The sequence below is a fragment of the Pipistrellus hanaki genome (assembly GCF_964339955.1).
Source record: "Pipistrellus hanaki genome assembly, chromosome: 21".
Taxonomy (NCBI): Eukaryota; Metazoa; Chordata; class Mammalia; order Chiroptera; family Vespertilionidae; genus Pipistrellus; species Pipistrellus hanaki.
In genome coordinates this window covers 618,847-628,822 of record NC_140523.1, presented here as the reverse complement: position 1 = coordinate 628,822, position 9,976 = coordinate 618,847, and the positions used below count along the sequence as shown (strand labels likewise).

At 52.2% G+C, this 9,976-nt stretch overlaps 1 protein-coding gene across 6 annotated transcripts in view; it reads left to right on the top strand.

Annotated features, from left to right (window-relative positions):
* Positions 1–9,267: 9,267 nt before the first annotated feature.
* Positions 9,268–9,976, top strand: part of TJP1 (tight junction protein 1) — a 48,725-nt gene continuing 48,016 nt past the window's right edge. For 3 of the 6 annotated variants that reach the window (XM_084869010.1, XM_084869009.1, XM_084869008.1), the window contains exon 1: positions 9,268–9,831. In XM_084869010.1, coding sequence (XP_084725136.1) covers positions 9,805–9,831 — 27 coding nt within the window. In that variant the 5' untranslated portion in view covers positions 9,268–9,804. The remainder of the gene's footprint in view (positions 9,832–9,976) is intronic. The other 3 variants (XM_084869013.1, XM_084869012.1, XM_084869011.1) reach the window with 1 other exon arrangement.

Below are 9,976 nucleotides of genomic sequence, written 5' to 3'. Positions count from 1 at the left end.
CGCCTCCCTTACACATCAAACTGCCCCCCGCTTCCCCCGTGGGCGTGTGCCCCACGCTGGGAACCGCTGGTGCAGACACAGCAGACGCTTTTTCTTCATCAATAAAACACACCCGTCCCGGCAGCCTTTCTCTGTCTCCGAAGGTGGGAGCGAGCTCTCAATATAGTCCGTGACGTAAGCCCATGCGAAAGCGGAGAGGGGAAGGGTGTTGGTGTTTAGGGGGGGTCATCAGGAGGAGCAGGCGTGAGCGTGCGTGCGTGTGTGTGTGTGTGTGTGTGTGTGTGTGTATACTCAGGAACATGGGGGTCGATCCTGCCAGACCTTCATGCAAGTCTCCATGGGAAGCTCTGGCCGAGGATTCCTCCGCTGCTCTCTTTGAAAGGGAGAAGGTGACTGATCACCGAGAGGAAAAGCAAAAGGAAAAGAAAGCTTAAAGCTGCGTTGACATCCAGGACTCTGGCGGTTCTGTAGTTCCGCTCTTCCTATCGCCAAGGGTGGGAGCATGCTGTCTGCTGACCCATCCTGGGCAGAAAGCTCCTTTTATTTATTTTATTCCATACCTTTAAAAAAAAACCTATATATATATATATATATATATATATATATATATATATATATATTATTGATTTTTTACAGGGAGGAAGGGAGAGGGACTGAGAGCCAGAAACATCGATGAGAGAGAATCATCAACCAGTTGCCTTCTGCACACCTCCCACTGGGGATGTGCCTGCAACCAAGGCACATGCCCTTGACCGGAATCGAACCTGGGACCCCCCCCCACCTAGTCCGCAGGCCGATGCTCTCTCCACTGAGCCACACTGGCCAGGGCAAAAGCATCACATGTTGCACATGGATTTAGCGTTTGGCAAACTGTGTCTATTCTAAGGAAGCAGTGCCGCCCAGCAGTCTGGTCATTTCCCCACGTGTTAGAAGCCGGGACAGATCAGGTGCCTCATACATGATTCATGGGCTCCGGGTGGTGGTGTGGTGCGTGCCCGGCGACCATCTGCTGGACAGGCAGGTACGTGTGGCTCCTCCCACGTGTGGTGGGTCTCTCTTGTGAGAAACACACCGTGTGCGGGTGTGTGTGTGTGTGTGTGTGTGTGTGTGTGTTAAATATAGCTTTATTGATTTCAGAGAGGAAGGGAGAGGGAGAGGGAGAGAAACATCCATGATGAGAGAGAATCACGGATCAGCTGCCTCCCGCACGCCTACACCGGGGATCAAGCCCGCCACCCAGGCCTGTGCCCTGACTAGGAATTGAAGCCGGGGCCCTGCAGTCCGCAGGTTGACACTATCCACTGAGACACACCGGCCCGGGCCACCTCATCCTGGACCGCAGGGTAGCCTGGTGTAACTCGCTCTCACAGGCTGCCCCGCTCCCGGCAGATCTGGGTGTGGGTCTACGGAAATACCTTTCGTGTTCCTGAAGATAAGCGCCTTCGGTTCCGTTGTGAATGTACATTTTATAGGGCTTTGTTTGAGCTGTGTTATTATTTTCTTCTTTTTAGTGGTACTGGTGTTTATTTTCCTTTCGCTATGTGGGTAAGTCACCATGGGGGGGTCGGTTCCTCTGATTCAGCTTTTATGGCACAGCCATTGTGTTCCATGTGGAGCTGGTGTGTGTGTGTGTGTGTGTGTGTGTGTGTGTGTGAGGGAATAGAGCCCCTCTGAAGGGTATATTTCTCTTTATCTAACCTTTATAAATTCTTATAATAATTACAAATGTTTGTGCCTGGCTGGTGTGGCTTAGTGGTTGAGTGTCGCCAACCTATGAACCAGGAGGTCACCGGTTTGATTCCCGAGTGGTGGCCAGACCCTCAGTAAAGGGCCTGCAGGAGGCAGACGATGGATGATTCTGTCTCATCATTGACGTTTCTCTCTCTCTCTTCCTCTCCCTTCCTTTCTCTGAAATCAATAAAAACATACTAAAAACAAACAAACACAGAAACAAAAAAATAACAGGTAAGTATCAAAAAGGTACAAGGAAGAGCCTTGCGCGCATGGTTCACTGGTTGAACATCAACCTAGGAACCAGGAGATCACCGGTTTGATTCCCGGGTTACGGACTTGATCCCCAATGAAAACTTTTATTTTTATTTTTTAAAATATATATTTTACTGATTTTTTTTTTTTTTTCAGAGAGGAAGGGAGAGGGATAGAGAGTTAAAAACATGGATGAGAGAGAAACATCCATCAGCTGCCTCCTGCACACCCCCTACTGGGGATGTACCCACAACCAAGGCCCATGCCCTTGACCGGAATCGAACCCAGGACCCTTCAGTGCACAGGCTGGTGCTCTATCCACTGAGCCAAAAAACATGGAAGAAGAAGAAGAAGGAGGAGGAGGAAGAGGAGGAGGAGGAGGAGGAGGAGGAGGAGGAGGAGGAGGAGGAGGAGGAGGAGGAGAAGGGCCCACAAAGGGGGAAAAGTTGACCGGGAGCGGTACAAGCCCGACCCCTCCCCACGTGCCTGGAGGGCCTGACCTTCACTGTGGCCGCCATGCGCCAAGCCCACTGCCAATGTGGTCTGCACCGGGTGGAGATCGAGTCTGGGCAGAAAGCTGACCGAGCAGAAGGGCGGGAGGGGAGAGGAAGGGGGCCTTTGCAGCCCAGATATCGAGCCCACGGACAATAATGGATGTCTGTGTGCGAAGGAACACGGCTCCCAGCTACTCATTAAAGGAGAGACCCACCCTTCGGGGCCGTCTGCTCCGCAGCCCTCGGCTACCCTGTAATTGGCGTTCCCGGGTCAGCAGCATCTGAAACGCTGGCAAGCCCCTGGATGCTGTAATTTCACTTTGTGGCTAATTCCGACTTGCTCTGCGCTCCGGAGTCTGCCCGAGGGGTGTTATGTCGAGGATAAGCTGTCCAGGACTGATATGTCTCTTGGTTTTGCAGCCAGAGGGAGCAGGACCAGTAACATCTCCAGTTTTTTGTTTTTTGTTTTAGAGAGTTAGAAACATGGATGAGAGAGAAACATCCATCAGCTGCCTCCTGCACACCCCCCACTGGGGATGAGCCCGCAACCAAGGTACATGCCCTTGACCAGAATCGAACCTGGGACCCCTTGGTCTGCAGGCTGATGGTCCAGAGCTGTCAAAAAGTTACAGTCAGGATGTTCACCCGGCCAGAGTGGCTCAGTGGTTGAGCATTAACCTAGGAACCAGGAGGTCACGGTTCGATTCCCGGTCAGGGCACGTGCCCAGGTTTCAGGCTCCATCCCCAGTAGGGGACGTACAGGAGGCAGCCAATCTGTGATTCTCTCTCATCATTGACGTTTCTTTCTCTCTCTCCCTCTCCCTTCCTCTCTGAGATTAATAAAATTATATATATATAAAAGTCCTGCTCAGCCAATGTGGCTCAGTGGCTGAGCATTTATCCCTGAACCAGAAGGTCAGGGTTCGATTCCCCATCAGGGCACATGCCCGGATTGTGGGCTCCATCCCCAGTAGGGGGCGTGCAGGAGGCAGCTGACCCATGATTCTCTCACATCATTGCTGTTTTTATATATATATCTCCCCCTCTCCCTTCCTCCCTGACATCAATAAAAATATATTTAAAGAATAGACAAAAGACATTGACATGGAAAGGGATGTGCAGGCGGCAGATAAGCAGGGAAAATGCTGTTTCACATCCCAGCCGTTAGAGAGATGCAAAACGAAGCCGAGAGAGAGCATCACACACCTGTCGGGGCGGCTAAAACCAGACACAGCGCCGGCGGCCGGGGCGTGGGGAAACCGGAGTCCGCGTGCGCCGCGAGGAGGAGTGTGGGGTGGCACGGCCGGTCCAGAAGGGAGCTTGGCAGTTCCTTCTGAAACTAAAAATGGATTTACGATAGGACTGAGCGTTTGAATTCTCGGGCACGTATCCCAGAGAAGTGAGGAACTCTTGGCATGCCAGGATTCGCACACAAATATTCATAGAAGGCCCTGGCCAGTGTGGCTCCATGGATGGAGCATCAGCCTGCTGCGGACTGAAAGGTCCTGGGTTCGATTCCGGCCGGTCGGGGGTATGTACCTTGGTTTCAGGCACATCCCCAGTGGGGTGTGTGCCAGAAGCAGCTGACTGATGTTTCTAACTCTTTATCCCTCTCCCTTCCTCTGTAAAAATCAATAAAATCTACACTAAAAAAAATAATAATAATAAATAAAAATAAACAAAATCTACATTAATAAAAGAGAAATATGCAAATTGACCATACCTCCACCTAAAACCACCACCTAATCGGGAGCGAGTATACAAATTAACCCAACAAAGATGGCGGGTTAATTTGCATAAGCAGGCTCGGAGTGGCCAGGCATCCTAGGATGCCTGCTATGAGGGGGAGGGGTGGGCGAAGGGAGCTACAGGAGTGGTGCTCTGGTTGTGAGCGAGGCCTGCAGGTTCCTGCGCAGCCTGGATGGAAGCCAGGGGAAGGCAGGCTATTTTTGCAGGAATCTGCATGCACCAGGCCCGCAGTATATGTATAAGAACAAGCAAACAAAAACAAATACTCCTAGAAGGTTTAGTCCCGAGAGCCAACAGCTGGAACCTACTCAGGCGTCTTCCAATGGGTAATGGGGCCGTCAGAACATCCCACACAGCGGAATACTACTGAGCAATAAAAAGGAAGGAACTGCCCGGTCCGTGTGGCTCATTGGTTGAGCGTCAGACTATGAACCAGGAGGTCACGGTTCGATTCCCAGTCAGGGCACATACCCAGGTTGTGGGCTGAATCCCCATAAGGGGCTATCCACGATTCTCATCATGGGTGTCTCTCTCTCTCCCTCTCCCTCTTTCTTCCTCTCTGACATCAATAAATACATTTTTTTTTTTAAAAAAAGGAAGCGACCTGTCTTACATGCAACAACGTGTATAAACCTCCAAGAAATGGTGCTGAGTTGAGAAAACCAATTAAAAAAAGGTCACACACACTGTGTGATTCCAGTGATGTCATATTCTTGAAGGAATATAATTATAGAGACGGAGAGTGGATTTGTGGTGGCCAGAGGTTAGGGATGGAGGGTGAGGCGGGGGAGAGAAGATGCGTGTGCCTCCCTCTCCTTCTCTCCCTCTCTCTCTCTCTCTCTCTCTCTAAAATCAATCAAAGCATGCCCTCGGGCGAGGAGACGATATAAAGAACGTGCTGAACAGCGGAAAATGAATGAACGAGTGAGTGGAAAGCAGGCTGCGTTGCTCAATGTTCCAGTCCAACCGCCTGGACTCTCTCTGAGAAAGGAATTCGGAGAACTGTGGGGTGCTGCCCACACGTCTTAGCTGACTTGCATTGATTATACGTGCGTGCAAGGAGGGTTTTATGCTATTTTAGGTGCCTGTTTCCTCCTGCCTTCGGGATCGCGGAGAAATGCATTTGGCTCAAGAATGTTTCCACTCAACCCCAGGAGTCAGGAAACCACACCCTTTCAAAACACAGCCCTTGCTCTCGCTCTCTCACTCACACCACGCACACACGCACACACGTTGAAGCCCAGCCTGGTGTGCGTGTGAGTGTGTGTGTGTGTGTTGTTTTTGAATGCACCCAGCTCTCATATAGCTTTTCATTTCCATGGACTAGGCGCTCGCCAAGGGAAGTATTAATCACGTTTAAAATTAGAGCTTGTCCCGGAGACAGAGTATGGAGCGTGATAACATGTTATCTTTCTGCTGTGGGTTCGATCCACAAGGAGCCACAGCCCACGCTGGCCTGGTCGTGTCAGGGAGGGACAAGAGCTTCGGCCAGTGACTCTTCAGAGCCCCGAGAGTTATGGCTAGCAAGGCCCTTAGGGTGAGTCTGCCTCGGCCCCCCCACAACGCATACCCACCAGCCCCCTGTGGGCCCCCACTTCTGTTGTGCCCACAAGACCACTTTTTATTTAAAATATAACTTATTGACTTTTCACAGAGAGGAAGGGAAAGGAATAGAGAGTTAGAAACGTTGGTGAGAGAAAGACATTGACCAGCTGCCTCCTGCACACCCCCTATTGCGGATGTGCCTGCAAACCAAGGTACATGCCCTTGACTGGAATTGAACCTGGGACCCTTCAGTCCGCAGGCCGACGCTCTACCCACTGAGCCACACCGGTTAGGGCTCCATAAGACCACTTTTGCACCAGAAGACCTTTTCCCAGGTTATCCAACTCATGCTCTTCTTAAAAATCTTTTTTTAATTGATTTGAGAGGAAGGGAGAGGGAGAGAGAGAGGAACATTGATGAGGAGGAGAGAGAATAACAGACTGGCTGCCTCCTGCACACCCCACGCTGGGGGTGGAGCCCACTCGAGCGTGAGCCACGCCCTCATGCTGTTTTCCATGTTGTCACCATCGGTGTCCACCCCCTGTCAGCCAAAGAGAACGTTGATTTAGTGTGGATGTACCGGGTGGCTTTCCCTCAGATGTTCGTGTTGCTTTCTTTTTCCTTCTCTCTGAAATCAATAAAAATCTATTTAAAAAAGGAAAAAAGTCTATATTATCAATATCCTCTTCCTCTCCAGTGATTTGTTCTAAGTTGATCTTCCACTGTCACTTTTGCAAATAAATGTAGATGTTTTACTTCCTTTTAAAAGTTATTTGAAATATAAAAAATGTATTTGCTTCTTTTTAAGTGGGGTTGCACTAACTTTTCTATATCTTGCTTGTTTTCAAAGATCGTTCTTATAAACTAGAGGCCTGGTGCATGCAATTCGGGGATCCCATGTATGTCGTAGATTCTCTCCTGGGACATAATCGAGAACCGCCTGTTCTGTCACCGTGTTCTGGTACTTCCCCTTTGCATTTCCTACACACACTCCTAGCTCAGGCCCGAAATAATGTAAATATTTCTTTCTAAGGATATATATATATTTTGTAACGGAAATACATACATAGAAAACATAAACCTGTAACATGTGTGTGTGCTGTTTTGCTATGTGGCTCATTCTAAGGCTCACGGAGATTTTGCACACGCTGTGTGTGTGTGATTTTTTTCTTCTTCTTCATTCTGAGCCGCAGACACCAAAAATCCCACAGGAAGTTGTCTCTGTAAGTGTTGTGGTTGTTTCGCTTCCTGTTCAGTGTGCATGCGGTGATCAGACGTGAGATAAAGCCGTGGAACCGAAGGAGGTTTTGGGGGAAGTGTGACTTTGGGGGAGAAGCTCAGGCGTGCACGTATTTCTTCCCAACTGGAAGCCTGGAGGAGCTCTAACCACTCTCCTACCTCAGCCTTCACGCTGTGGTAGAATGTCCACACTGTCTTGGTGTTTCGTGGGTAAACTCTCCGTTGCTAAAGGGGCAGCTGAATTCTGCTTTCCACGTCTTAGTGGAAGCATCTCCCCCAAAACAAACCAAAGCGATGGGGCAGTATTGTTAGTTCCTGACCACAGTGTTTGACCATTATTACTATTTTTTATTAATCCTCGTCCGAGGATGTTTTTCCATTGATTTTCAGAGAGAGTGGAGGGAAGGGGAGAGACACAGAGAGAAACATCGATGTGAGAGAGAGACACACTGACTGGTTGCTTCCCCAATGGGCCCCGTTGGGGCCGGGGATCCAGCCTGCCTCGGAGATACTCTGTGACCTATGACTGGGATCGAACCCGGGGCTCTTCAGTCTGCAGGCCGACGCTCTACCCACTGAGCCAAACCGGTTTCGGCCGTTTCTAGCTCTTTATCCCTCTCTCCTCCTCTCTGTAAAAAATCAATTAAAAAAAACCCCCACAACATTGGCTCATAAGGACATATTAATTACAGTTCTTATAAGTAGAAATAACAGTTTGTCTAAAAACAAATAAAAATACACACATGACCTTTTAAAAAAGTGACTTTAACCATTTCTAGGCAAGGGGGCTTAGAGGGGTGATAAGGCTTTTGATTGGAAGAATGCCATTTATCCTGGTTCAGGCAGCTTCAGGTTTCAGAATATGTGGTACTTTATAGTGAAAAATCTTAATTGTTCATGTGTGACATACAGATACTTCTTGGTTAAGATAAGTGTGATCTTTTCCTACCACTGAGTTCAAAAGAGAAAGCCATCCTATGGAACTTGATGTGTATGCTTTTTATCCAGCTCTCGTGTACCTTTAGTGGCTGTATCCTGGGTTCCTTAAGGACGTTATCATTTAAGGTTACTAAGAATTCCTGGCTGTGCATTTTACAGAGTGTAGGGAACGCTTCTTTGCATGTATGTTCCTTGGTGTTTATCAAGGCCGCCCGCCAACAAGCACGGTGGGCAGTTTGAGTAATGGCCCAGTAAACTGGACTGTGGACGGCATGTCTTTGCACTGGCTGAGCTGGAAGAACTGGATTTAGAATTGCAAGGCAGCCAGAGACCCCTCTCCACTCACTACTAAGAATTTCAGCATAAAATACATACATACATACATATATATATATATAATGTATTGTTTTCAGAGAGGGAGAGGGAGAGGAACATCCATGATGAGAAAGAATCATAGATCAGCTGCCTCCTGCACACCCCACACTGGGGATCCCTCCTGCAGCGGGGAGTGGGGGGTGGAGGGGGGCATGTGCCCTCACTGGGAGTGCAACCACGGAGCCATGCTGGCCGGGCAAGAATTCCAGCATTTTCTGAGGGCAGCCTGTATGTTTTTAAGACCTGGCTCGTTGCACTTGGAGAAAAAGACTTTGGATAGACCTCGAGGGCCTAATGTGAGTGAACCAGCCTGCTTGCCGGGAATGCCCGTGACCTCATTACCAGTTTTACTCAGGTCAGTTCGGGTTGTCGAGAATTAAGTGTAATTATTCTGACCTTGTTAGGAGTTCCTCCGAGATGAGGGCCAGGGTGCACTTTACAGAAAGAAACACACACACACACACACACACACACACACTGCACACCACAGGCATGTAGCCTCCCATGGATCAGCAGGCCCCCAACACGTGGTGCAACTGTGAGCACCGTTACTTCCCAGGTGAAGGAAGGATGCACAGGTAGGGGGTGCAGGGGCTGTGGCTGATTGAGGACAAAATGCATAAGCATCTTTAGAAGTTTTTTTTTTAAGGATTGGGCTCAGGGGCTTGTTGCTTGGGGGCGATTTCCGGCGGACCCTCAGTAAAAAACAAACAAACAGGAAGACTCCCGGGGCCAGCGGAAACCAGGCCTCCCAGTTACTCCCTGGGACTTCAGGAAACTGGCCTTTTCCTTCCGCGACAGGGGGGGCGTCCTGCAGCAGGAAGCGGGCGGGCGGGGGCTGGGGGGCGCTGGCCCCGCCCACCACGCCCCGCCCCCACAGAAACCACGCCCCGACGCGCCCCTGCCCCCCAGCGTGGCCCCGCCCCCTCCCAGCTGAGCATGCTCAGTGGGCCGCGCCGCGCCGGCAGGTTTGCGTGGCCGCCCGCAGTTGCCGGCGCCGGCTCTGTCCGCCGACGCTGCGCGTGCGTCGTCCCCGCGAAGTTGCGCCGCGGCCGGTTTTCCCGAGGAGCCTCCCTCCGGGCGGTCCGCGGGGCCGGCAGCGGGTCCCCGGAGGCTGCGGGGCGGACGCGGCGGGCCGGGCAGCCCGAGCTGGGGGAGGCCCGCGCGGCGCGGCCGCACTCGGCGGGAGGGAGGCGCCGGCCGGGCGCGCCCCGCGGAGAGAGGACCGGGCGGGCGGGGCGGGCCGGAGGCGGGCGTTCCCCGGACTTTTGTCCGAGTTGAGTCCCTCCCCGTGGGCCGGGCCTCGCGGGCCTGTCCCCGGCCCCCGCCCCCCGCACTCCCCCGCTCCAGCCCCGCTCGCCCGCTCGCTCGCTCCCGGGAGATGTTTATCTGGGCCGCCGCGGCGTGAGGAGCCGGCGGGCCGCTGGCGCGGAGTTTCGGGTCCGGGGAGCGTCGCGCGGCGCCGGAGGGAGACAAGATGTCGGCCAGGGCCGCGGCCGCCAAGGTGAGCGAGCGCCTCCGGGGCCGCCGGGGGTCCGTCCGGCGCCCCGCCCTCCCCCTCCTCCTCCTCCTCCTCTTCCCCGCGGGCGGCGGCGGCGGGCGCTCCGGGCGGGGCGGGGGCGGCGGGCGCGGGGCCCCGGCGGGCAGGT